The sequence below is a fragment of the Caenorhabditis remanei genome, chromosome II, assembly GCF_010183535.1.
Source record: "Caenorhabditis remanei strain PX506 chromosome II, whole genome shotgun sequence".
Classification (NCBI taxonomy): Eukaryota; Metazoa; Nematoda; class Chromadorea; order Rhabditida; family Rhabditidae; genus Caenorhabditis; species Caenorhabditis remanei.
The window spans coordinates 6,060,966-6,088,149 of record NC_071329.1 but is presented as its reverse complement, the minus strand read 5'-3'; the positions used below and the strand labels follow the sequence as shown (position 1 = coordinate 6,088,149).

Below are 27,184 nucleotides of genomic sequence, written 5' to 3'. Positions count from 1 at the left end.
CACAAATATCATTCTTTTTTTGCGAAATTCAATGTAATCTGTTTTGCTTTTAAAACTGTTTAGTAATGTTTTCAAAAGAAAAGTGCTGAACGAAACGGAGGGAGAGAGTGTTTGTACAAGGAGACGCAGATGGAAAAAGTAAATAGAGGTTACTGCATACCACATGAATATTTTGAAGGTGAATGGAATAGAGAGGGAGATGGGAAGCAAAAAGCCAACATGTGACTCAACAGAAGGAAAAAGCAAAGTATAATGCGTTCGGGGGGAATCGAACCCCCGTCGAATGCTTGGAAGGCATCCATGCTGACCATTACACCACGAACGCGGTGATCTCTTCGGCTTCAGGATGCCTACATAAACTAGAAAAAAAACAAAGAAGACAACCGCGTTTATATAGGGCAAGGAGACTTGTTTCTCTCGTCGCGTTCGTGGTGTAATGGTCAGCATGGATGCCTTCCAAGCATTCGACGGGGGTTCGATTCCCCCGAACGCATCATCATTTTGTTTTTCTCGAAATCATTTTTACGTGACACGTTCCCATTTTTTTCAGACTCTGATTTTTTCCTATTTTCCCCCTAAAAATCCCTACTCCTCCAGTATTTCCAATCATTTCTATTTTTACCAAATCTCTCCAATACTTTCAAATATCCTCCGGAATTGGTTTATTTGGCGATCTGTATGATGTCGGGTGTTGAAAATGAAAAGGAAAACAAGAAACAAACAAAATCAGTGCGGAAACCGGTGAATAATGGGTCGATAAGGAAAACAATGTCGGCCTCGAAGTTGGTCCGGTCGCCCAAGTATAAGGTAGGTGGGGAAGAGGTTGCTCGGGGAGCTGGACTCAAAATTCATGTTCCGGCAGAAAATTATATGACGGGAAAGCTAAAGTCATTCAAATTTCGGATAGCTTCAAAATAAAATGAGATGAGAAGCATTGAAATTTTCTTAATTTTTCCGTATTTCAGCTCAAAAAGAAAGCGAGCAACACTGAAAATCTCCAAAATTCCGAACAACGCTCTGAGAATTGCACCTTGGACGAAGCGGAAGCAGCCGATGAGAAAGAGGAAAAAACGGTCAGCATCCGGAAAGCAGTCAGTATTCGTAAAACTGTGTCCAGCAAAGCGATCGTTCAAGTACCCGTACCAGAAGCTCCGCCCACTCACTTCTTGCCGGTTGTGATCCAAATCGATGCGACAACGTGGAGCAAGTTTATGGAGCACGTGGATATCAATCGAAATCTACTGATCACTTTTGTTAGACGCCCTTTGATGTCTTCATTTATGCCGGGAGATCAAATTACAATTGTCGATGGATCACCGTTTTGGACACTTGAATCTCTCAAAGACTACATCGGGGACACCCTATTACGTGGACGTCCTACTGTAGCAATTACAGTAATCCGTGCGTGGAATTTGAGTTGTTTGAGTAAAGAACAAATCGATAAAATCGCACCGCTTCCGGAAGAGAAGCTTCACTACTTTTCGGTTAAGATTTATTGTCAGAATGAGGATGCTGGATTGATGTTGTGTTCGGATCGTAAGAGAGTTCTGGTCCAGCATGTGAGTTATACAGATGGATAGGTGATGAAATGAGGGTTCTGAATCCGATTTCAAACTTTTGATATGTCAACGAGATAAAAAAGGTTTTGTGTAACTCTCTACATTTTGGCGATAACGAGGAATCAAAAACTGATTCAGAATCCCCACGTCTTCAACTCTCCCTTCATATCAAATTTCTAATTTTCAGCTCCGTGCGAAGACCCCAGCTAGCCACGTCTTCTTGGTTGGAGATCAAATCCTTGGCGTCAACGAGGAGATCTACGAGACCAAAGACAAAAGACCACTTCGAAAGCAAATCAAGAAGCAAATCGAGCAGTCTGCAAAGAAAAACGGATTCGCTGAGTAGATCAAACCTATTTTTCCCGCTTTTCATTTTTTTTAATTCCAGAATAATTGCCTGTCGTCAAATCGGAGCACGCAGCTCACCGGCACCGAGTCTTGAGGCGGAGCTTGCCGAGAAGTTTCCAGAGTACGCGATTGGTGTGGAGAAGGGGATTAATGTGGAGAAGAAGAGTGAGGCGTTTTTATATGTTTGATTTACATTCAATTTGCAGGAGAAGATACAGTAAGCCTGCCACTTGAAGCGGATGCTTTGGAGATCTCAATGCGAGAGTTGACATGGTTGAAATGTTACGAAGGAAGAGATGGATTTGAGATTGTGAGTGTAGAATACTAAATGACGCGACGCGGCACGCGAGCAAATCTGGCATAACAATAACGATTTCCAGCCAATATGTGACAGAGGAGAAGACATGGACTTGCCTTTTACCCAAGAAGAAGAAATCGAACAAATGGAACTTCCTGGCCTCCCTCCTCAAACATCATCTACAAATGTGACACCATCTTCGTCCATTACTCAACTCGCTGAGCCGGCTCCCGTTCCTCTTGCAAAATCTGGTTCCAACACTTCCACTCTTCCAACTACCACGATCTCGGAGAAGGTGATAGATCCCGCGAAGCAAGAGACTTCGAAATTGGAGCCGCCCGTCGTGAAAACAGAAAATGAGAAGTCAGTAGTTGGAAAAGTTGAAAATAAGGAGAATCCTGAGAACAAGGAGAATGTGGAAAAGACGGATAAGGAACTGGAAAACTCGATGGATTGTCTTCCAATTGCAGACACACCGAGAAAACGGAGTATTTTCAAGAAGGAGGCGGAGCCAGGGGATCGGACGGTTACTATCAAGGTGAGCATCTTTGAGAAATCGCCTAAACCGTTACCGCATCACAAATAAATAAAATTTCAGGACATCCCGGAAACCAACAAAATCACATCGGATATTCCAGAGGAGGACGAGATGAAGAAGTGTGATGCACGGTCTGGAATGATTGCCTACATCAAGAATATTTTCAAATGATTGAACTCTGATTTTAAAATTTTAAGGGAATAAAGATTTAGTAGAAACTCGAAGTACTCATTGTGAGCAAAACTTACCGAGCTGAACAGGTCATAGCGAGCTTTGAACAAAGCGATGAGATAGCGATGAGATCTCTGAGCTAACAGTAGTAAGTTTAGCGTAGCGAGCTGAGCAGTATAGCGATATGAGCAGAAGGCGGTGAGCAGAGATGTGCGGAACGGAAACCTGAACTTCCGACATTTTTCGGAACTGATTTCCGTCGGAAAATTTCCGAATTATTCTTTTCGGAACTTTCGGAAATTTCCGTTTTCCGAATTTTGAATATTTTCGTATTGATTAAAAAATTAGCTTGTGCGGCATCGAAAGGAATGACTGCAAAACCAACGAGAACAATGCCGAAACGTCACCCCTGTGTCAAAATGTACTAAATTTTAAGTTTTTGCTCCATACATATTTATTGATTTTGACTAAGAAAAAAAATTGAAAAACCGAGTTTCCGAAATTTCCAAAAAAAAAGTTGGAAAAGTTCCGACTTTCGAAATTTCCGAAATTTTTAGTTCCGCGCATCCCTGGCGGTGAGATCAGAGCATAGCGTACCGCGTTAGGCATAGCGTGCCGGAACGGAAATGAATTGGACGCTGTGAGCTCTACCCATATTGAATTCGCCTGTGAACAAAAAGTAAAAAGTAACACAAATCACAACAATCATTCATTCTTCTTCTTTGAAGGAGGAGTTTCACTACTTGGAGTATTCGACGACGGTTTCACTCCAGGCCATTTCCCTTTGAAGAACGACACGAATTTCGATTTCTCATTACAGTCTTTCAGGTCAGCTTCCTCTCCAATATCCGATGTGATACTAGTGTGTTTTATTCCACCATCGAGTCGAAGTTCTCCCCCAACGTTATCACTTTCAGGTAACTCTTCTATCGATGTTCCATCTTTTGCTGATCCATCCGCGCCGAAAGATTTAGGTGGAGCCATGACGGTTTTGTCGGATGCTTCTTTCGTCGTTTTGGCATTTGAAACATTTGAAGGCTTCGGAATTACAGATATCGACGATTTGGTAACAGGAGTTGAAACGGAGGTGTCCACTGGAGGAGCCATCATTATAGAATCTCGGGGAGTTGGACCAGCTGGAGTGTTAGCGGTGGGAGTCTCCGATACAGGTGACTTGGAATCTGTCAGTTGTTCTGATGGAGTGTAGGAAGTCTCGTCGTAGATTGGATCGGGTTTGTCGTAAGGAATCTGGAAATGACATAAAGTGATGATGCAATTTTTAGACAAAGACATGATTTATAGAATTGTACAGAGAAACTTCATTTTACTAGTTGGCCAATATCTTATTCATTGTCTTCCAAGAAATTTACGGTCCGATGAGTACAGTTTTGTGTCGGAGGGTGGACCTCTTTGACTATTACTCCCAGAGAAACGTTTTAGAAAAAAAGTTGTCAACTACAAAGTTATAGCCCTAACCTTTCTCAACTGAATCCACAAAAGTTTCAAACACATAAACTTCTTTTGGCAATACACCACCTCCTCCAATCTTACCTCTTCAACCTCCGGCTTAACCCATTGCTTCAAAAAAGTCAACTCTCTCAACGCTATCTCCAGTGCATCTGCTGCAATCGGTAGATTCAGAACAACATCTGGTGCCGCTTGCTTCTTCATCTTTTTCGCACTGAGTGTGTAATCCGGGAAAGTCTCACCAAGCTCCCTCTCGAGACTGGGAGCAGGGGATGTGCGTGCAGCGATACGGCGACTGGCCAGTATTCTGAAACTGTAGTTGTTGAGTCGAGTAACTGGAAGTATAACCTACTCCACAGATCCCTTGGAAGCTATACTCATCTTGATCAGTTTATAAGCTTGTTTGATCATAAGAATCTTGCTGATTCCAGTGAGAAACTCCCCATTGATCCCATGGATTTCATCTCCAGCGATGAGAACTGAGCTGACAGGAGTGTTGGCTCGAACCTGAAATTGTTGATTTAGTTATGCTCAAAAGCTTGAGTCAACTCACTTGCTGAACAGTGATATGTTTCGCAGTCCCTCCCATCTTCAAGCCTCCTGTTCCACTGTCAGAATACATTGTCACCATGAAATTCTGACGGGCTTCTTCCAGCGGTTTAACCGAGTTATCGACCAATCCTCTTGGCCAACACCTGATATTCCAGACACGAATTACCGTGACCGCGAAATCATCAGTACCGGCACTTGTAGTTTCTATCAGATTCTTCCAATCTTCTAGATCCCACATCATCACCCCATTGACATCGGATATCAAGTCTCCTGACATGAATTCGGACATGAGTTGAGTTTTAACGCTGATGATCACCATGTTTTGATTGACTTCGAGGGAATCGTTAAGTTTTGGCCAACTGTCTCTGTCCAAACGTATTGTCACTGGCACGAAGTGAGTTGGTGGTGGCTTTCCTTGGGGTACGGTAGGCGTTTGAAGGTACGGTTCTAGGATTACAGAAGTTGTGACGGTAGGTGGAAGAGCGACGCTATCGGTTTTATCTTCATCTGTGACTTCAGTAACATCCATAGTTTCAGAGACTTGTTCGGAAGTGACTTGGTCTCGGATTGCCTTTTTCTTGAACTGAAAAAAATTGGTGAAGTTTGAAAGACTGCTTCAATGTTGGAAACAGTCTGTTTTCAACAAATTAGCGTAGTCTTAAAAGATCATAGTTGACAACTTTTTTGTACGAGTTCACCCTGACGAATTAACACTAAAGAATGCGACACTTGCAGTTTTCAGTTGAAAATAGTCAACTTTGTGACTGTGACACGGCCTCCCTGATTGTGTCACACTATCGATTGTTTATGAACTATACAGATCACAAGTAGAGCTTCATTTTTATAGTTTACAACTTTTTTGCAGGGACACATCCTAAGAAGTTATCAATCATCAAAGTAAACATCTCAAAAATCTCTCTTTTTAGCACTGAAAAATGGTAACAATTGCGAGAAATTTCTTTGACGATTGATAACTTTTTAGTACAGAAAAGTTTTCAACTATACAAATGTAGCTTTACTTGTGATCTGTATAGTTCATAAACAGTCGATATTGTGAGATTATCAAGGAGGCCGTGTCACACTCACAAAGTTGGCCATTTTCAACTAAAAACTGCAAGTTTCGCATTCATTATGGTCAGTACTGTATATGAAATTTTGAAAGCTAGAAGTTATTCAAGTCTTCAGAGGATCCTATCAAAGTCAACCAAAATATTGATAAGAGAAAGACATGGCTGGAGTGTCGCGATGGAAGATAACCTCATTTTGCCTGGTTGAACCTCAATTGTCTAACTTTTTCATAACGGTCTAACTATTCAAACTGGCACAGACTAGTTTTTCCAAAAGTCGGTTTCTAGGCCGTCTCTAACATACCTTAAACTTCGAGGTGAGGCCCTTCTTATCTGGTTCCGAAGTTGGCAATTTCTTCGGAATCTCCTCCATAACTGACACATTTTTCGACGGTTTTGCTGTCGATCTGATTTGTTTCTCTTTTCCGATTTTCTTGTTTTCCTTGTTTTCTTCACTATTATTTTTCGACATTCTTTGTTCAATCCAATGTTATCTTTCTTCTAGAAATTGATTGAAGTTGGTTTAATTGTGAAAACTACAAATATAAAATGACGAGTTTAAGAAAAAACAATTGACAAAAAAACTAATCGATGAAAGATAAGGTCGGGCCACGTAAATAGAGGACATCCGGATAAACAGACGTGACCCCTTACTTTTTATGCCACGTGGATTCTCCCCGAACACCGAATCCCAATCAGTCCTGAACAATTTTGTGTTTATTTTGCGAAAAAATCCTCGCAAGGAACTAAGAAAAAATGCAGAGCAAGTCGCCGAATGATGGTCTAAAAGGGAACGAAGCAGCCAGTGCGGAAGAGCAAATGAAGAAGGTAAATGATCTGAATCTCGCTACCCCGTGGCGCCCGCGGCGCCGTCTTGCCCGCCGATCACAACATTCATCACGGCAATTTACGACTTGTACTTTCGGCCTGCTTAGTATAGTGGTTAGTACTCCACGTTGTGGCCGTGGCGACGCTGGTTCGATTCCAGCAGCAGGCAACTCCTTTTTTCTCTTCTTAAATTATCTCTTTGTTCCAGAAAACCCAAAAAGAGCTGGAACAAATGGCTATTGTGAATCGTGCATTTTCCGCCGAATCCTCCGAAGACCCACCACCACTCTCTCAAAAACCATCCGAATCCACACTGGCCGCGTTGAATAGTCAACTGAAGTCGGTGCCACTGGTGAAGGCGTTCAATTCGGCGGAGAATAAGTTGGATCAGAATAAGAAGTGATAAGAGAAAAATGGACGGAAATAAATTTTTATGGATTCTATTTTTCTTTTCTTTTGGCGCAGCGCCATCCTATCACATTTATGACCGCCCTTCGGTATGTGACAGTGGTTAGTACTCCACGTTGTGGCGACGCTGTTTCGATTCCAGCACCAGACGACTCCTTTTTGATTTTTTTCGCGAAGATTAGCTCCATTGATTTTCACTTGTTTGCTGACACCTATTCTCACATAATCTACTATCCTGATCTTCCCAGAGCTCCAACAGCTATCTGTTTCCCGCCCAAACCCGATTAGCACTATCTACTGTTCCTTGTTCTATCCATTCATTCATTTCTCATTCTGGTCCTTCATTGTCCTTTCTCCTATCTACCCCGCTCTCATATCGATTCGATATGTTCGCCAACCTTGTCCCAGTCCCTGAAGTCCCTCCACCAATGGCCATATCCATCCGTTTCGCGAACCCTTCCAAAAAGTATTTTCCCGGAGAAACGGTGCAAGGAAAGGTTTATTTGAAAGCAAATGAACCGATCAGTGCGCGTTTTCTTAAAATTTATTGGAAGGGAGTAGCAAAATGTGGTTGGTATGGGATTGAGAGTGGAGCTAATAAGGAGTACGTCTCCAACTATGTGATGGCCTGGATTTCCGAGGATGGAAAGGTGAGTTGACCAAATATCAATAAATATACGATCTCATATCCTCTTGCAGAACGAAATTCCAACCGGAATCTATCGGTATAGATTCAGCTTCCAAATTCCAGCTGATGCGCCACCAAGTTTCAGTGGAACGTTCGGAGATATTCAATATTCTCTGAACGTTGAATTGAACCGCCCGTGGAGATGGAACATTGAGACGCAGGAGATCTTCAAGGTCGCATCGAAGGCGTGTCTTGCGGAGATGGCACCGGAAATTATGATCCCATCACGATTTGTGATGCACAAAAACTCGGGATCGATCTTCAAGGATGGAGTCTTTTCCATTGAGGTGAGTCGTCAAGAGATATCGATTGAGACAGTAGGCTTCTGGGAAGAAAACGGGGAGAAGATGTCAGTGTGACAGGGGGTTGACAGGACTGGCTGGGCAAACAAGGCAGTCTTTGACGTTGTGTATATGGCTCCCAGATAGTAAAATCGGGTCAAAGTGAGATGATTTATGATGAACAAGACTAGATGTTCATTTTCGTAGTTTACAACTTTTTTGTAAGAACCCTTCCTTTCCCGATTGGCGCCAACTTCCAGTACCGTCCCTTCTAGAGACCATATCTCGTCAGGAAGTGCATCTATCGAAAAGTTCTCAACTACAAAAATGTTGCTCCAGGAATTTTCTATATAACCTGCAAAAACAAGACGATTATTCCTCGCACCAGTACGAACTTTTGAAAATCAGCTGGCCGACGTCAACCTCTATGAGCAGCTCCCGTTCATCACAAATCTTACTCATTTCAGATCAACTTCCCAAAGCGAGCCTACCTGGCAGGAGAGACTATCAAAGTATCGGTCACCATGGAGAATCACTCCTCGAAACCAATCACCTCTCTGGAGTTTGAGCTGATCCAGCAGTCTCACTTTCACTCCCGTCCCCAAAAGACTCATTGCTCTCTCAACGATTGCCTAACGGACTGTCCGGTACCATCAAAGTACAGCAGAGACTGCGAATCAGTTCTGCAAACGGGATTCCATCACTGCTACGTGGCACCTCACGAGACCAAGAAGGTAACTGTCGAGGTTGATTTGCCATGGAAGCTCCAAGCCACTTTTGAGTCTGCGATGATCTCGATGGGGTACTTGGTGGGGTTCACTGTGAAGAATGCGTCGTGGACAAATAATAAGGCGGTTTGCAATGCAAGAATTGTAATTGGAAACGAGACGAATATTGATGGAGAGAAAGGATTCAAAGCGGTCGAAGCACCACCACCCTACTCGCCATAATTTTTTGTTGATCGATTTTGTTGATTTTTTCGAAGTTCAGAATAAAATATTTATTCAACTCATAGATCTTTGATCTTATAATGTATGCAAGCAATTAGGGTTCATAATTTGGAGGAAGCGGCTCCCTTACACTGCACCCGTCGATTTCATCGTACCTTGGCGGTGCATTTGGACATCTCTCGCTCTCGGTCTCGCTTTCGTCGGTCTCCACGGACAATCTCAGTCCTTTCAAAACTTTGAATTCCTTCTTGTGGGTAGTATTGAAAATCCAGAGAGGCTTCTCCAGCTTGACAATGACTTGGTATTGAATGTCACATGGTCTGGTCCAAAAGGTCGGTGGAGCGGTTGATGCGAGTTTGAAGCGGAAAGGGTACTCGTACTCACCAGCGGGGATCTTGTTCTGGAAAATGGAATATATTGTTTACCACAATAAGTTTTACAAACATACCCAATTGTTCTCAGCCTCCCAAACAGCGGTTTCCTTCAGCGGCAACTCATTAATCGAAGTTTTAACTTCTCCTCTTCCACATCTTCGGCTCAGAAGTCCTCCCCATCCGATCTTCAGGGATTTGGCGCGGGTGTCTTTCTCGAATTCGACAAGAACATATCCTTTGACTGTTTCACCCGGGTAGTAGTGAGATTTGTTGAAAAAGATGTAGACGTCAGGTTTTACCATCAAACAACGTCGTTCCCTGGAAGATAGTGAGAATTTATAGTTGCTAGGAGAAGGGTTTTACAAAAATTATATCAACAACGAAAATGTACAAAACATTAATTTAAGACGATAAGATATTTAGCTAGAAAAAGGGAATTCTAAGAGTATTTTAATCTTGAGAAGACATTGCGGCAGTAACTATAAGAATTAAACTTGTTCGATTTCAAGATACAGTACAGGTCAAAAGATTATGGACTTTGGTCGTTTTCAGTTGAAATTGTCCAATTTTGAGACTGTGTCATAAAAATACTAATTGTCCCACCAAGTAGATTTTTAATGTATCATACAGATTAAAAGTAGAGCTCCATTTTTGTAATTGACAACTTTTTTGTACGGTGACGCCCTAGATAGTTATGGTCATTTTAAGCTCAAAAATTGCACTATTTTGCACTGAAATGGGACAATTTGGGAGAGAAATTACTTTGTCGATACGTAACTCTCTAGGAAGTGCCAGTACAAAAAAGTTGTCAACTACAAAAATGGAGCTCTACTCTTGGTCTGTTTGATTCCATAAATAGTTATTTTGTGTGACAGTTAGTTTTACTATGACACAGTCTCAAAGTTGGGCAATTTCAACTGAAGTCACATGACGGTCAAAAGTTACAATATTTAGAAATCAAAGTTCATCATCGGTTTTATTGTCAAAAATCTAAACCACCCTTTTTGAAACTAGGACTTGTTAAAACCGCCCGGAGGAGTAGAACCTGAGAGTCTCATAGATGCTGGAGATAACAACCAGTGTTCTGATTCAACATGAAAAATCACTATCAAGTTCTGAAATCAGATTTTATAAACCTCATACTTGCAACGGGCCGGGCCGGGCCGGGCCGTGACAAGAATTTCCAAGGCCCGGCTGAAAAATTTGAACTGAAATTTTGAATTTTTTTGAATTTTTTCCCAAAAATGTCGATATTTTGACTATACTTCAGAATTCAATCAAAAGATAGTTATGCATCAAAAAATTGAAATTTTTAATGTAAAATTTCAAAAAAATTCAAAAAATTTGGTAAAAAATAGGTACCTTTTTTTGAAGCCGGGCCTTCGGGCCGGGCCGTAAATTTGCAAGTATGATAAACCTGACGGTTCTAATACGGATAGTTATGATTTGGGCAGTTCTTGGTCGGGGGTCAATTACTACTAATTAGCTTATAACCTACAGAGGAACAGCCTTCAAAACGAAAAATCGAAAGTTTGAAAAAACTTCTAAAACGTTCAATCTAACCTCAGGACACTCGAACTAATCGAATCAAAAACCGGTTTGAACCCAGTACAATTCCATGAAATGGAAAGTATGATCAGAAGAGATGGAGACACAGATCAAAGAGAGAACATTCTCTCTCTTTCTCGTCTTCTACTTCGTTTCCAAATAAAAAAAAGAAACCAACTCATCAATTACATACCTAACGCGTATGAGAACCAATGACAGTACCAAACAGATTGTATGGGGAAATGGAGGAGACGCAGACATGGGACTTCAAGAAAAGAAAAATTAAAAAGAAGAAAGGAAAGAGATATTTTCACATTCCGTACAACAATTTCTTCAAAATTTGTTTGTAATGAACTTTGGTCAGAATTCGTTGATTGGATTTTTTTTTCATGGTTTCAAATATCGCTTCGGTCAACTCTGATTTTTCGAGTCTTTTCATATTTAAGAAACCGGTTAGCATTCTTCATAAAACTTTTTTAACCGTCGTGAAATTTCAAAAAATATAATTCAAGGTTTTAATTTTCCTTGTCCGCGCCGTTGAAAAGTTCTCACATTATTCATAAAAGGAGATTTATTACCAATTAAAAGAGCGGCGGCGCTTGTAGTTTTATGCGCTGAAAAAGGTTTATTATGCTATAAGAGAGGCTTAAAGATAAAAGATAAAAGTGGCGCTAGGATGAAAGGGAATAGCAAAGGGTAAGTAAACTAGGAAAAGGTAATAATTTAGGGGTACGGAATGAGCTGGCGCACGACCATATATACTGGTGAGGGAGCGAGGAGTCTTTGGCGCCAGCGCCCGCTGGCGTAGAACGAAGGGTGGGAGGTCCAATATGTACATTAATAATGCTGAGAGATAGGAGATGCAGATATTGATAGTTATAATTATCAGTACGTTTGAGCTTTGAATTCCAGACCACACATTAAAAGGATAAGAAAGTACTTGATATTATGACGCAGTCTTAAAAGTTTTGATCTTTCGTTATGGGAGATAAAATCAAAAATCACGTTTGGTTGAACTAATTGGTACTTGGTAAACCTAACTCTTAAACTGTAGTGAGGGAAAACTTCACCAAAAAATTCAAAAGCATTATGCCAAAGATTTTGTATGTGCATACTTGTCACGGGCCGGGCCGGCATTTTGTGCAAAAACTCGATGGAATTGATGAATTTAATTAGTTCTACAGTGAATTTAGTGGTGAAAACGGACTTGAAAATTATTTTTGGGGTGTAAAATTCAAAAAAAAATTTCCACCCGGGCCGACCGGGCCAGGCCGGACCGGCAAAATTTTCCCTCGGCAATGACAAGTATGCGTATGTGTCTTGAAAATATAGCATTAATGGCAGCCAATTTTTGCAGGGTCTGAACATTCAAAAGATGAAAATTCTCAGTGAAGTCTGAGAAAACATTCTAGATTTTTCTTTCGTATTCTGTTTTTTTTATATGGTCTACTATAGTTGATCTACTATATGCTAACGACCAAATCAAAATTATTCGAATATTCAAATGATCACGTGGATAAGCAATTGGATGACAACTGCCAATTCAATTACCCATTGTCCTAGTAATCATAAGAGCAGTGCCCTTTTCAGCTAATCACCATTCAAATGGAATGTACAGTCTGATCAAACAATCGTCAGTTTCCCCTCGGTTTTAATGAGGAATAGTTTCCGAATGCCCAATGTTATAAAGCTTCCCAATTCAAGAACATAACCGCCTACTTCATACATGTTTTTTGAGAAGATTTTTTTTGAGAAGGGAGACGTTTTGAGCATGATACTTCTAGTTATCAGAGTTGCTCATAGCACGGTCTATGTTTTCGAACTATGTACAACACGTGCTCAATGCATGTTACTGATCTTACCCCGTCCCGGACTCGAAGGGCTTTCCCAAGAGTTTTTTTCTCATTTTTGAATCGTTTCTCTTCCAATGTAGTTTTTAAACTTTGCTCTCTTTTTCCCTCCCTCCCTCTATCTTTTTTTGAGAATTCCCATTCTCCTCCCCATTCTTTTCCCTCCTTTCCTTATCATCTACCGCCCGCCCCACTAGCTCTCATTCTTTCACATTTCAATTTTTGTTCAACACGTTCTCATACTTCCTCTATTTTCTATCTATTTCCAGATGTTCGCCAACATCTCTCAATCTTGCATTCACTACGACTGTCCTCACTACTTCCCTGGAGACATCGTCACCGGAACAATCGTTCTCCATTTCGAGAAAGACCTGAGAGCTAGCCGCTTGAAAATCTCGTGGAGAGGAGATGTGCTGGCTACTCATATTCGTGGAGACAATGGAGAGCATCACAAGTCATTTTCGTACTTCTCGGATCATACGATTGCGTGGAGAGCAGATAATGGATTGGTGAGTAATTAGGGGAAGAAAACTGGGATTGTAACTGGTCTGTAGGATTCTTGAGAGAGGAGGGGTTTAAGCACGACTGATAATATGAGAAAGTAAGGAAAACGATGTTTCATGAATAATGTTGATAGGAATCTGCTATCTCGATCGGAAACTCACAGCTAGCTAAATGTTATTTCGCTATTAAGATGGTCCGAAAAAGATCATGCGAGCAAAACTGAGACACAGTGACAAAAGAGTTCGGCTAGTTCAAATTCTAGAAAAAAACCTGAAAAACGAAGTCCTTCAGTCGTAGGCCCTCTACACACAGGAAGAAAATAAAAGCCTAAAAAAGGAAGCGGCTGACCAGGAGTAAAGAAACAGGTACAAATGGCAAGAATGGACACTGATTTGCTGCTATGTACATACGAGGGTGTTGGGGTGGAAAAGAAAAACTGTTAAGCAATCAAGAGTGATTACGTATGCAGAATATGAGAGACGGAGCCTTCTCCGTATTAGGATGAAAATTATTTGTTTCTTTGGTGTTATGTAGAGTTAAAGGGGCCGCAAGGAGTACGGTGCTGTTAAGAGAGCAAATAGTAAAGAATGGAAGATTGTAGACCGCACAATTATTTTACTTGGGAATGCCTTTGAAGTTAATACCTGAGCCTGAAATATAGGAGAGCTAGATTTCGGGGCGCAAATATTACACGTATGCGTTTCCTTATGTTTTTTAGTGTCGTCCCTGATCCGAACCATTACGAGTTATAACAGTCATTTTCGGAACTTGCCCAGATCAGAACCATCTGGTTCAGGTTGATTTAATGCTTTAGTATGTTCTCATTTAGTTCTGAAACGGGGTTTCTGATTATGTTCGCTTTTTTTCCGTCTTCCCCAGATTAGCATACAACTGCAACCTATGGTTTCCTTTTTCAGAACAAACTGCCCGCTGGTCACCACCGCTTCCCATTTTCCTTCCAACTCCCCGAGAAGCTTTTACCATCATACTCTCCAAAACCACCAGCCACTGGATATGTCCGCTATTTTGTCTCCGTGAAGATTGTAAGACCAATGAGAATCAACTATTTCGTCCGAAAGAACTTTTTGGTGGCAAAACAATCGGAACTCCCGTCGTATTCCAGCTTCGATCGTATGCCACCACCGAACTATGAGGAGTGAGAGGACAGACAACGTTTATGTTTTCGGGGTGTTTTATTTATTTATAGATGCTTTCAGAATTTTACTATAATTATTTTTTCATGTGATAGAGCTTTATCGTAAATTCTTTTTTTTAATTGATTCCATGACCCAATTTCTTGTGACTCATGCTTTATGGGCTTTCAATAAACAAACAGATAAAATCATCAAATGTTTATTAAAAAACGAAACAAAGAAAAGAAAAAAAAACGAAACAATCAAAGATTATGCAGTGAATAATAAAAACAAGCAATGAGATTTTGAAGTGAGATTTTTGTAATGGTGAGTATTGAAATGAGAAAAAAAAAATTATTCAGATGCCCCTTGGTAATCCAGACTCAGGATCTGACACTGTCTCCACTGGTTTTTGCTCACAACCCATAACCGCCTCGGCTAGGGTTAGGTCCCCTTTTTGTTGTGCCCATTTGGCAGGTTCGGCTCTGAAAATAAATATTGAAGAGGATAAAGATTCAGGTTTTCAAAAACTATATATCTCGTATGTATGTTGAAGGGTATCAAAGGGTTTTTTGACCAAATGTGTACACTAAAGGTTGCCAAAATGTACGCAAATAGAGAAAGAAATATGGAAATTCCTTATTGACCACCATGAATAAGTTTTTCAAATGTTATTGAACACATTTCCTATTGTTGTGAACCGATTCGTACAATGTGAACCTAGATCCTGATGAAAGTTGAAACCAAAGTTCAAATGAACTATTTTCTATATTTGGGGAGATCCAAGTAATATTCATGTTTGAACAAACAGTTTTATACCAGATCTCAAGGGTCAGCTTTTTAATGATATAGGTTTAGTCTTATAACTCCAAACGGACTCCATGATCTTCCCTAGTTAGCCAAATGAAATCCCAATTACTCACCTAGCGAAAACTATAAAAATAGTATTGGTAATTGCCAAAACAGCTCCATAAACCATGAAAACCCTCTGCCATTCACTAAAACTATCAGTTGGAGTCAGAGCAGGAACCAGGAAGGATCCAGCCATTAGTGAAGAGCAGGCGATGATCTGCACAATTGACATCACAAATGGAGAATATTGCCCGGAAACCATCACTGCACATTTACTATAACCACCGGATGAGAAGCCAAGGAGAGCCATTGGAATCGCTGAAACCTCTATTTTTCCTAATTTCGGCTAATTTTTAGTGACTTACACAACAAGATAACATCCAAAACCTTGTTTCTACCAGGACTTGAGCATGCCAGAATAATAAAGAAAATCGAGGATCCGAGAAGAGCACAAGAGTTGAACATTTTCATTTTAGTGAGATCTGAGATAGATTTTATGCGGTCTGAGAAGAATCCGGTGCTGAATTTGATGACGAGCTGAAAAAGAAAAAATTATAGGGCTACAGTCACCACCTTGAAAAAAACTTACCAAACAAGCCATTGGGATTAGAGTCAGAAGTCCTGCCTCTGTTGGTGTGCATCCAATGACTCCACGGAGATAGATGGGTGCATATGAGATAGAGAATTGGGATACCAGAAAATTACCAATCACAGCAATCCACACACCCCAGATGACAATGGAAGAGACAATTTTGCGGATTGGGGTCTGAAAGAAAATTGGGATTAGGATTAGGGACCGAGCGGAAGCTACAGTATTACATCATTAGCTCCCTTTCCAACTTGATTGAGTCTCTTGCCAAAACTAATCTTCCGCCATTCCTTCCGCTGAACAAATGGATGCTTGACAGCGCGATCTCTGTAGTAGACCGCCCATAAAATGGTTAGAGCTCCAAGGATAGCACCGTGAAGATAGAATACCCATGGCCAGCCGGCTGAAGAGAAAAGTGAATGAGTGCTTTCAAATTCTTCTGGTTTTCAGAACTTACCACTAGTAGCGAGAGCTCCTGAAACTGGCATAGTGAAGACTGCTCCCATTTCCACATGAGCCGAAAGTACTGAGATAAACAACCCTTTCTCATTCATAGCGGCCCATTCGTTTACTACAACTCCAGCTGTTGTGAACAAGTTAGCCAAAGTGATCCCTTGAAGGACACGCAACACAAGAAACACCGGGAAACTCCAGGAGACCACGACCGGGCTAATAAACACTAAAACCGTTCCAAAAATTCCACTAAGTGTCATGACTTTGTGGCATCCAAAACGAGCGGTTAGGCGAGACATTGGGACGACTGCGGCGATGGCGCCAAGGAATCCAGCTGCGAAGCCCAGACTTTTTTGAGCTGTGTCAAAGGCGAATCGTCTTTGAGATAACGGGAGATCAGGGTCGTTCCAGTTGATCTCATCGATTGATTTGTTGGATTTAATGAAGTCATCCCAATAGGGAGAGGAGTGAAGGTTTACCATGGAGACGTAGGAGGCGTTATAGCAGATGATTCTAAAAAACAGTACTTGAAAAAATACAAAGTAGAGGCGAAATCGAAAAAAAACTTACGAGGATAGCATAAACGACAAGAAAAACAATGCGATGACCAAGACGATATAGCGATTTCCACCCAGACATCCATATCTTCTTTCTTCTTTTTCATGATCTACGGCCACATCGTTGCCTAACGAGGACACCGAAGTGACAGTTGTTTCAGACGAGGCTGACATTTTGATAATAGTGATAGTGAACCAGAAAGGTTACAATTTTTTCTCTTCATTGGTCGCCACCGATAGTTTTATACTACTGATTATGCAAATCGAAATGATGATGTTTCGGGAGTGGAGGTATCACCTGTTGTAGGCGAATTGTGAACTATGGAGTGTGAAGGGTGCACAAGCGGCTCAATTCTAGTTTTATAGGGGTTTGGTTCGCGTAAACTCAAGAATCCTGAAGTTTGTAGGTGAGTTCAGTAGAATTTCAGAAATATAGGTAGAGAAACATCAAAATGTTCTCAAAAGGACCTGATCGCTCTAGATAAAAACTATTTTGATTTTTGAACTTTCAGTGTTTCAGATATGCTAATAATCTCTTTTTTAGGTTTTTGTTTTTTAAAATTGCGGGTTTACTTGATTTTAAAAGAAGATATTCTCATATTCAATTACTCAAATTACTGAATGATGGGAACTTTTGGTTTCTGAATTTTCGAGTTTTCTCTAGATTGTTTGAAATTTTGATTTTCTAATAGCAGGCTTCAAATATTTTCAGATATAACTAATTTCAGATTTTCAGGTTTCAAGATCTGGAGATATGTGAATTATCAGATTCCAAACTCTCCCGTTCTATTATAAAATTTCTGCATACCTGAATACCAATATTTCTGGATTTCTGGAAGGGCAAGATATTCAGTTGTCTAGATTTTCAGACTGCGGGCTTTTCAGTTCAACATTTTATAACTAGTAAAATCGTCTTGCTCAAATAAATAGAATCAAAGTAACCCCATATAACTTTATTCTCATTTTCCCAAGTTAAATATCCTTGAAGATGCTTCCATTCTCCTCTAGCTCATTGTAATTACACAACTTGCTCTGACAAAGTAGATGTTTTCTCAAACTACTGTAATATTTTGTCGCGTGTCCAGTCTTCGGACATCCGAAATCCACTTTCTTGATATATAAAAACTAAAGACGTTTATCCCACTCCAAATCAAACTTCCACTCTGATTCATGCGCTTCGTTCTCCTTGAATGGTGTCCAGACTATCCAGATCTCTAGTTTTATTTTTTCTTTGATTCCTATGGAGATGGAGTTTGGAGACTCCAGATCATATCCCTCCATTCTACCATTCGTTTCCTTGTTTGCCTCCCAAAAACTGTGCTCAACTTTTGCTGGAAAACACAGCAAAAATGTTATTTGTAGTCTTTAGAATATGTACCAAAGTCATTAGTTGTGATCTTTGGCTCATCGAGAGCAGTTCGTTTTCCCGCACAATTCAGAATCTCATATCCTTTGGGACTAGCCAGATCTTTCAGAGTATCAATAGATTTATACCACATTTCAGGACTTTTCATAATCTTTTGAAGTCTGAAAATGTATGATTGTTCGGAGACGAGTTAACACATCACATACCTCCTTCCTATAACTTCTTTATAAGCCTTCGCATGATTTGTCATTTTCTCTTGCTCACTTATCGGCGTCGGTTTACACATCACTTCAAATCGATCAATATTTCCAAATTTACCTAGATTATGATTCAATAAAAGTTTATAATCAAACGTCTCCAACGGATGACTCTCTTTGTCTCCAATCTGGACAATCATATTGATACGGAACGTGTGTTTTTTCTCTTCCGAACCAATCAGATTGGATGTTGTGTAGTTTTTCTGAAATTCAGAAGTTTAGAAAAACTCCGAGAATTCAGGGTACATTGTTCCCATTAACTCACCCATCCAGCTGGCGGATGATACATTTTAACGAAATTCTTCCACCAGTTCCTCATTTCTTCTCTCTTGAGTTCCACTTGGTTTTCATCGATACAAACACTTCCAGCAAACTCTTCATCCCCCGCAAGAAACATGAGCCAATCCGATGAAATCACTCCTTCCGGCACCTTATCATAGTAGTCAAGGAATCTCATCCATTGCAATATATCTTTTTGCTCTGTATCCGATAGATTAACACCAACATCCGTTTGATCCATTTGGACTGTTCCGTGTTCGGTGCACGCTCCGACTTCTTCGATTCCAATGATGTCGAAATGACCCCAACCGCGTTCCACAATCAATTCCATTTGTACGAGGTAGGTTAGGGTGACTGAGTATCCCCAGGTGGAATGAGTCTTGAAGGAGACCACAAAAGATAAATGATCCTTCTGAGCAGGGAGCATTTTCCATGATAACGGCTGAAATGTAGGAATGGCTTGGTTTTAAAACGTCTCGGTTTTAAGACGAAACGTCCTGCCTTACCTCTTCATCATTTTTCAAGTAATTCTTCCGCACTCTGTTTAAGTAACTGATGAATTGGTCTGTAAATCATTTTCATTTCCTCCCTTCTCCTCTCCCAATCAACCTACAGTAGTTCATATCCTTATCTCCACAAATGCCTCCTTTAAACTTCTCAGCTCTTATCAACTCTGACAACACGATTCCACTCCACTCCACCTTTTCATTCTTTACGGAACCTTGTCCTTGCAGAACAGTTGCCACCAACTTAGCTGTTCGGTTGTGAGAATGCTCATCAGGCGAGTCGGGATTCATTGGGAAGAAGACCCAATGAATCCACTCGTGTTTTGGACCTTGACCATCAAATCAACGGTGCTACCCGGGACGAAGAGAGCTGGATAGGAAACCTGAAAATCACATTGTCTTATTCCAAATCTTCATTCCCTCTTTCTCCCAATGTTTAATCCCAAAAGATCAGATAAGTGCCAAAGGTCGAAAAGGGAATAGGGCGCCCTTTTTGACAGATGTTCTTCTTAAGAGCCAATAGGATATGTACCTATTTTAATTTAAAAAAGAGAGAAATCTTGTTGAGAAACAAAAAAAATCGAGAGGAGAGCCACCTGTCACACACATACTACTTGTACCAGTCTATTTCGAAAGAATTGAAAAGGAAAGAACAAATTGTGAATGCATTCGGTAGGGGTATTGTATATTTACACAGGTTGGCAATAAATTGGAAGTCAAGTTATATAATATTAACATTCCAAAATTCGAGTAAGAATTTTTGGATCTGATAATAATGTTAACGCAAAAGTTCAACCAGTTTAGTACACCTAAATCTGAAAAACTGTTTCAGAAGAACCTGGATTCATATCGGTGAAACAGTTTCCAGATCTCCTCATTACGTTTTCCTAACTTATAACTTGCTACATCCCTGTGTAGTTTCCGGTTTATATAATTTCAGATAGTTCTGAGAACCCCTAGCTGAGAGCCCCTAGAGATAGCCCTGAGAAAAATTTCGGAACCCCGCCCAAGTATCCTATAATTTCATAAGATTTTACTCACCAGAACCTCGACTAATCCCTTGTTGAAGATACGTCCGATGATCATTTTCTCCTCTCTGAACTTCAGTCCTTTCTCCAAGATATCAGGAGAAATCTCCACTTTCTTGCTGACAGTGAACATTTTCTCCACGCCCAAGTTGAAATTCTTTGGACGATCCAACTCGACCTTGACTTTGTACTTGATGTATCCAGAGTCTCCACGGAAACTTGGTGGGAACGTGTCGAGCAGTTTAAAAGAGAACGGAAATGTGTACGAGCCGGCTGGCATCTTGTTCTGAAATCAGTAGATATTATTGAATGTTTCGTATAAAACAAGCAACTAACCAATCCATCTTCAGACATCCACAGATAGCAGTAATCCTCCATGAAACGCTTGGTGCATGAACTGTCCACCGAAGTGAGCCATCCGGTGTGAGCCTTTCCAATCCAGATGAGTTTGAGGAAACGAGCGTCCTCAGTTTTGAGAAGATTGATGGCGATCACTCCGGTTACTGTATCCCCAGGGAAGTAGGGCTTGTCTTCTCCGTCGAAGATGATGCAAGCTGGTGAGAGGATATTGTTCATTCTGAAAAAAATAAAATTGGGTTCGGAAAACTTTGACTTGGGAAGGTTAAAAATAAGAAAAACTTCATAAAATTCGAAAAAAGACAGCACTAAACAAACAAATTAGAAAAGTGGGATACTGGCTGGAGAGCAAGGTTTACAAGTGTACAAAAACTACTTAAAGTGTAAAAATGAGTGTCATTGCAGATATTTCGGTAGAACCAATCACAAAAGTTGGCTCCGCCCCCTTGAGGAACAAACATCTGTCCGAAGACGGCGGAGAGTTGCGTGACCAACATCTGCCAGAGAGATCTAGGCACGCCATAATAGCAAACGTGTACACAGAACTATCATAATCAGCTATCTGACAAGATGAACACAAACTAGAACAAAACCTAACAAATAAGATCTTTGAATTTTGTCAAGGTTCCAATAAGAATTGAAAAAAAGACATCATATCAAAAGAAAAAAAAAGAAAAATAACCACTTGTTTCGCATATGAAATCTGCCAATGGTTTTCTTAGGCAGCTCGTCTTTCAGAAAATGTATTGGAACTGTATGCAAATTGTGGCTGATTCGTGAGAAACTATCTTTTTTATTTGTTTCCCATGTTTTTGTGCTGAAAAAACTACCGCGGAGTCTGTAGCATTTAATTCTCAAAGTGGTCGTAACTCATGCATAACTCAGGTATTATGGTTTACACTACATCACTGCTCCATTTTAAAACCATTATTCAAACAATTTTTTTTGGCATCCCTCACTCCCTTATGTGTTGCTCACTTTTCCCTTTATATCTCACTTTCCCATTTCGGTTTCATTATTTCGATGGCTTTGTTTACCACTTGGGGCTAAAAGTAGGACAGAAATCCAAAAAAAAATATATGGCAGATGTTCTTCGGGAGGGTATCCAACTTAAAAAAACGAGAAATTCGATTGAAAAACATTGAGAGGATCCACCTGTTGGACACATGTAACTCGTACCAGTAGATTTTGAAGGAATCGAGAATGAAAAGAGCAAAGTGAGAATCTAGACTACGCCCCTCCCCCTTTCGCTCGAGATCCATAGACGATCATGTAGTAGGCTCGGATGAAAAGAAAACAAGAAGTAAAATTGAGAAAACGAAAGTGAGATCTTGAAAATCATATATATGGTACATGACGTGTTTAGTGATGATAATGATGACGACCTAGGTAGACATACTCTGTGAAATTTTCCAGAGAGTTGTTTCATGTGGCAAGAACGAAGAATATGTCAAAAGTTTCTAGACGGAAATAATCCTGAATAATTGTATTTGGAGTCCGTCCTGAGGAAACAGTCTTATGGCGAAACTCGATTCTTGACAATTTTTGATACCACCTAATCATCGTCAGCTTTAGTTTCCCATTATTGCTGAGATGTCTGTCCAATATTGATTGTGAGTGATAACCGGGTACCAGAACTAGAGCAACAACCATGTGACAGTATACATATCCGAAAACAAGACAAAATATCAGATACTGTTTCTGAAACTGTGAGAACCATTGATCATCAAGAGTTTTGGAAGCGATTTACCTTAAAACCTGCGATAGAGGTGTGTTTGTTCAAAGCGGCGCACCGTAAAAACTATATTATAACGACACCCCTCTATAAAAGAAATGTCTAGAAGAGTCTGTTCAGAGAACTTTTATGAGTCTTAAACTCTTGTTAGTGAGAGCATCCCTATGACCAGTTTTATCTTGAACACCTCTAGAATAATAATAAAAATCCTCAAGTTCGTTTTTTTCCTGAATTCAGTTTTCTTTAATTTCTTCTTGTTAGGATCGATTGAAAAAATTCAATTCCTTCGGCCCCATGATAAATGTCCAACGTAGTGAGCAACCAGGATAATACCATTAATCCCTGACGTTTTCGAATGGAAAGGAGTTGAATAGAGTGGACTGTCAACAGAATCGTTAGAATAATTATCGTTTAAAGGACACCGGTTTGAAATGCACACTTCGCCTGATAATATTTGAATTGTTAGTTGTGAGATTTTGAAATGACAAAAAATTCTATTGAGACAAGGAATTCGGAATTTTTATTCGATTATGTCGCGATGTTCTGTGTGCGCCAATAAAATGTGAACAAATCAATTTTCCAGATTTTCCATATATATATGCTTTTTAGTCTGTTTACAATATATGTGTTTACAAATTGAACATCTTCAGCTTTTCACTTGAAAACAAGTCCTCAAGATATAAAAGGATAGTACCGGCACATACATTCTCGTTTTGCTTTTTCCTTTTCGATTCTTTCGAAATAGACTGGTACGAGTTACATGTGTTCAACAGGTGGCTCCTCTTTCCATTCTTGATGTTTTCCACCCAGATTTCTTTTTTTTAGTTTGATACCCCTTTTGGGGTCTTGTCATGAACATATGTCATAAACGGTGTACTGTCCCGCCGGCACTTGTTCAAACTTTTGCTTGTGGGTGCACCTCTATTACAGGTTTTACGGTATATTTATGATAGATTTTGAACCTGTTTTAATTGGCTCGTGTCCTAAGAATATGCATTTAAAAAAAAGTTGAGAGCATGCATTCTCTTGGACCATCCTGTAAAAACTGTTTTTCGACTGTGCCTCTATTATAGCGGCACCAGTTTATAAGCATGACTCATACTAAATCGGTTCATCTTGTTCTAAAAATTCCTAAGGCAGACAGTGAATAGAACTTTTTGGGTTGAACTCAGCCTGACAATTTTCAGTGCCCTCCCCCTGTGTTTCTATTTATTTTTATTCTCTTGACAAGTCTAATGTGAAAATTCAAGTGACATTTCTCTAATCCTTCTCCATTACCTTTTGCTAACACAACACCGCCACTCTTCGGAGGCGGAGCCTAGACTAGAACCATAGTCTTTTTGATCTGTCTGCGTATCCTTTTAACTGACGACGATCAAAAAAGAATCAAGCGCCGCCCATGTTGCTCGCCGAGCCCGTAGGACAATACTTTCCGAATTTTTTCCTTTTTCATCATTCATTTACTATTGCTTGTAAAGTTTAATGTTAGTCATAATTGGGTGATTAATTGCCAATTGATTAAACAATAATGTCTTTCGCCACGCTGGGCTTTATTTTTTCTATCTCTTCTCTCCTCATCAAACTATTTTTTCCTCTCCCTTATTAATAATATAATTTCTTTTTTCAGACATGCAACTGACACCGGACAACATCGAATTCGATGGAAACCAGGAACGTTTCAAGCCCGGGGAGATAGTCCGTGGGACTGTCTCGTTGAATGCACCACGGGACTATCACGTCACAGCGATAATATGTCGCTTCAAAGGAGAAGCACGCACGAGATGGAATGGAATGCCACGGGCTGGGTATTGGCATTACTTCGATAAGGAGAAGTATCTGTTCTATGCATTATCACAACAGGTTAGTTGGGTTGGGGGACTTGAGTGGGAACAGACATCAGGACAGATAGACACTCGGGCAGACACATATTCAAACTTCGCTCAGAAGAAAGTTTGGAGAGATATACATTTTGATACACAGACAACTGGACAGACAGGCATTGGGACAGACATTCGGACATGCAGATATTAGAACAGTCATGCAGAAATTTCGGAAAATAATCCCTCATGTTAAAAAAAATTAGATAAATCTGAAAACACGATGCCAGAAGCACACGATGTTTTTAAATTTATAAAAAGCAGAGTTGCTGACACACGGATCAACAGACACACAGACATCCATACAGAGCACAACGCAAAAATCATAAAGTGAACAAATGATAAGCGTCAAAGGCGCGCCAGACACGAAAAAATTTTTTAAAACCTAATTTTCTTTTGTGCTGGTGTATCTTTGAATGCGTAAACAGCAGAAAAATAAAAAAGTAACAAAATCATACGCTCCAAAGGCGCGACAGATACGAAAACATAAGAAAACCGAACTTTCTTTTGTTTTGGCGTGTCTTTGACGCGTTTATGGCACAAAAATCAGAAAGTGATGTAATAAAACGCGTCAAAGGCGTGCCAGAATTTTGATGTTTTTAAAAGTTTTTGGCGTACCGATTCTCACTAAAATTATTTCAAAAAATCTTGTCAATAAATACGTCAGATTAGTTGACTTCGATATATGAATACTGGCGCACCTTTGACGCATTCTCGTTTTGAAAATGTTTAAAAAAGCGCCAAAGACACGTCGAAAACTCTCATCAAACTTTTCTCCTTTAGTAACTCTCTTTTCAGACCCACATGGCTGCTGGATCACATCGGTTCAACTTCACCTACAGACTTCCCGACAACATTCCACCATCATTCTGGTCTCGATTCGGAGACATCAAATATCTGGTTGAACTGTCTGTGGTGAGACCGGGAAAAATCACTATCCGCACTCAAAAAATGATCAAAGTCATCGGTGGTCTCGATGAATTCGACTGGAGAGATTTGCAGAATCGACGATCTCAAATATACTCATTGAGAGTCAATGGATCCTTATTTGGAAATCTTGGAAGGATTCATTATAAAGTTAGTTTCCCTATAATAGAAATGCAATTTTAAGAGCAATTATAATTTCAGTCGTCCCTGGATCACAGCTATCTCATCCCGGGAACTGAAGTGAATGTCGAGAGCTTCATTGAGAACCAGAGCTCCAGGACAGTCGAGAAAGTGAAAGTGGAGCTCTGGCGCAAGGTTCAATACTTCACTTCTGCTCGTTTCTGTCATACCACGGATGTCTCGAAGGTCCTTCAAATCAGTTCACATCGACTCACTATCCAACCTGGAATGAATCGCCATGTCAGCCACCAACTGACTCTCCCGGACACCATCTACTCATCATTCAATTCGGAAATCATGACAGTCTCCTATTTCCTCTGCGTGATCATCTCCACCAATGGACTCCTTACACCAAATGTCGATTTCAATATGACAATTGACATTATCGATGAAGCTTATACCCCCACCACAGTACCTCAAGTATCAGCTCCACTCGAATTCCCGACGGTCGAGAATCCAAGAAACATCGGACAGATTCTGAATGTGGCTCCAACCACACTCTGGGCACCAAGATGCAGAAACAATCGACGTGTACTACAAATTTACAATCCTGTTTTTAATGCTTACGAAGAGACCGAGGAGCCACCAACCTATGCAGAAATTGAAGACATGGAGGACCCACCACCAAGATATGCGGAAGTCAATCAAGCTCGAGAGAGATAAACTTGATAGCTGGTCAAACTCAACTTTTCTTCAACAAATCATCCGAATAAGTAAGTTTCCTGAAACAAGACTTTTAAAAAGTTGAAAACTGACTTATTTGTCAGAATCCTGCCTCATCAGTTCATGATCTTCTTCAGTTTGTCTCACAGTGCAATCAATGTTTCGTTTCCCTTTCTCTGGCTGCTTCGTTTTTTGCGGAATCATCTCAAATGACTTGAGATCTCTTCATTTTTCAGCCTGGGCCTTTTTTATGTTCGACATTTTAAAATGTTTTTCTTGTCACTGCTCAAGTTTGCATCTTTCTTATCGCCGCTTCTAATTTTGTTTTGCTTTTGAAATCCCCTTTCACCCCCCCCCCCCCTCTATGCTTTCCCACAGCTACAGTAACTGGAGAAACTTAATAAAGTATGTAAATATGGAAGCAATTGTTCGCTTTTTGAGAATCAGAGTTTTATCTCGTTTCATAAAATCTGTTATGTTACCAGAGAGATAAATTGCAGGGTGAACAATCAAAGAGTTTGTTTGGTTGGCATCTTCAGAATCGTTCCTCCATGAAAATTTCAAAATTTTTGTTTTGGTCTGACTCCAGCTCAAGTCCCATGAACCTGGTATGCTATCTCCCACGTGTTTAACAGTAAGTGTTTTCAAAAACATTTGAATGGCCGATGTGGCCGTGGCCTAGAACTGTCTCCCTGTTTTAAACACATGTTGCTAGCAAAAAAAAGTCTATGACATCTGTCAATGGTGAGTATTTCAAATTGTTCGTTGCTTTCATATTATTACCCCTGACACTCCCGTTGATAGTACACCTGGACTATTCGGATAAACTGCATTTTTTTAATAAACTATCTTCATGATAGTTTACATTTTCGTATCTATTCTTACACGCCTCTTTTTTGAAACATGACACTCTCATTGTTTATGTTAGATGATATCAATCCTATCAACAAAAAATATCTCAAACTTTTTCATTTCGAATTCATTTGTCCATTCG

The 27,184-nt window shown here is 40.2% G+C and overlaps 10 protein-coding genes across 10 annotated transcripts; 5 read left to right on the top strand and 5 right to left on the bottom strand.

Annotated features, from left to right (window-relative positions):
* Positions 1–768: 768 nt before the first annotated feature.
* GCK72_004812 (uncharacterized protein) lies at positions 769–2,914 on the top strand (the record flags this gene model as incomplete). Its single annotated transcript, XM_053724901.1, has 7 exons — positions 769–807; positions 966–1,559; positions 1,747–1,901; positions 1,948–2,072; positions 2,126–2,217; positions 2,288–2,743; positions 2,804–2,914. The coding sequence occupies 7 exons, from the start codon at positions 769–771 to the stop codon at positions 2,912–2,914; spliced, it is 1,572 nt and encodes a 523-aa protein (XP_053589095.1).
* A 705-nt stretch (positions 2,915–3,619) lies between these two features.
* GCK72_004811 (uncharacterized protein) lies at positions 3,620–6,472 on the bottom strand (the record flags this gene model as incomplete). The annotated part of the gene is made up of 5 exons (XM_053724900.1): positions 3,620–4,162; positions 4,466–4,688; positions 4,734–4,888; positions 4,935–5,516; positions 6,305–6,472. The coding sequence occupies 5 exons, from the start codon at positions 6,470–6,472 to the stop codon at positions 3,620–3,622; spliced, it is 1,671 nt and encodes a 556-aa protein (XP_053589094.1).
* A 284-nt stretch (positions 6,473–6,756) lies between these two features.
* GCK72_004810 (uncharacterized protein) lies at positions 6,757–7,231 on the top strand (the record flags this gene model as incomplete). Its single annotated transcript, XM_003098293.2, has 2 exons — positions 6,757–6,828; positions 7,037–7,231. The coding sequence occupies 2 exons, from the start codon at positions 6,757–6,759 to the stop codon at positions 7,229–7,231; spliced, it is 267 nt and encodes an 88-aa protein (XP_003098341.2).
* A 391-nt stretch (positions 7,232–7,622) lies between these two features.
* On the top strand, positions 7,623–9,155 carry GCK72_004809 (uncharacterized protein; the record flags this gene model as incomplete). The annotated part of the gene is made up of 3 exons (XM_003098304.2): positions 7,623–7,886; positions 7,936–8,211; positions 8,673–9,155. The coding sequence occupies 3 exons, from the start codon at positions 7,623–7,625 to the stop codon at positions 9,153–9,155; spliced, it is 1,023 nt and encodes a 340-aa protein (XP_003098352.2).
* A 94-nt stretch (positions 9,156–9,249) lies between these two features.
* On the bottom strand, positions 9,250–9,831 carry GCK72_004808 (uncharacterized protein; the record flags this gene model as incomplete). The annotated part of the gene is made up of 2 exons (XM_003098287.2): positions 9,250–9,555; positions 9,604–9,831. The coding sequence occupies 2 exons, from the start codon at positions 9,829–9,831 to the stop codon at positions 9,250–9,252; spliced, it is 534 nt and encodes a 177-aa protein (XP_003098335.2).
* A 3,365-nt stretch (positions 9,832–13,196) lies between these two features.
* GCK72_004807 (uncharacterized protein) lies at positions 13,197–14,591 on the top strand (the record flags this gene model as incomplete). Its single annotated transcript, XM_003098276.2, has 2 exons — positions 13,197–13,436; positions 14,349–14,591. The coding sequence occupies 2 exons, from the start codon at positions 13,197–13,199 to the stop codon at positions 14,589–14,591; spliced, it is 483 nt and encodes a 160-aa protein (XP_003098324.2).
* Positions 14,592–14,922: 331 nt separating this feature from the next.
* On the bottom strand, positions 14,923–17,189 carry GCK72_004806 (uncharacterized protein; the record flags this gene model as incomplete). The annotated part of the gene is made up of 7 exons (XM_053724899.1): positions 14,923–15,049; positions 15,488–15,734; positions 15,782–15,953; positions 16,006–16,182; positions 16,236–16,408; positions 16,463–16,971; positions 17,029–17,189. 7 exons carry the CDS (start codon positions 17,187–17,189, stop codon positions 14,923–14,925), a joined length of 1,566 nt encoding a protein of 521 aa, XP_053589093.1.
* A 951-nt stretch (positions 17,190–18,140) lies between these two features.
* On the bottom strand, positions 18,141–19,714 carry GCK72_004805 (uncharacterized protein; the record flags this gene model as incomplete). Its single annotated transcript, XM_053724898.1, has 6 exons — positions 18,141–18,346; positions 18,394–18,542; positions 18,588–18,841; positions 18,904–19,359; positions 19,424–19,469; positions 19,527–19,714. 6 exons carry the CDS (start codon positions 19,712–19,714, stop codon positions 18,141–18,143), a joined length of 1,299 nt encoding a protein of 432 aa, XP_053589092.1.
* Positions 19,715–20,446: 732 nt separating this feature from the next.
* On the bottom strand, positions 20,447–21,027 carry GCK72_004804 (uncharacterized protein; the record flags this gene model as incomplete). The annotated part of the gene is made up of 2 exons (XM_053724897.1): positions 20,447–20,737; positions 20,788–21,027. The coding sequence occupies 2 exons, from the start codon at positions 21,025–21,027 to the stop codon at positions 20,447–20,449; spliced, it is 531 nt and encodes a 176-aa protein (XP_053589091.1).
* A 3,145-nt stretch (positions 21,028–24,172) lies between these two features.
* On the top strand, positions 24,173–26,190 carry GCK72_004803 (uncharacterized protein; the record flags this gene model as incomplete). The annotated part of the gene is made up of 3 exons (XM_003098282.2): positions 24,173–24,403; positions 25,219–25,497; positions 25,549–26,190. The coding sequence occupies 3 exons, from the start codon at positions 24,173–24,175 to the stop codon at positions 26,188–26,190; spliced, it is 1,152 nt and encodes a 383-aa protein (XP_003098330.2).
* Positions 26,191–27,184: the final 994 nt, after the last annotated feature.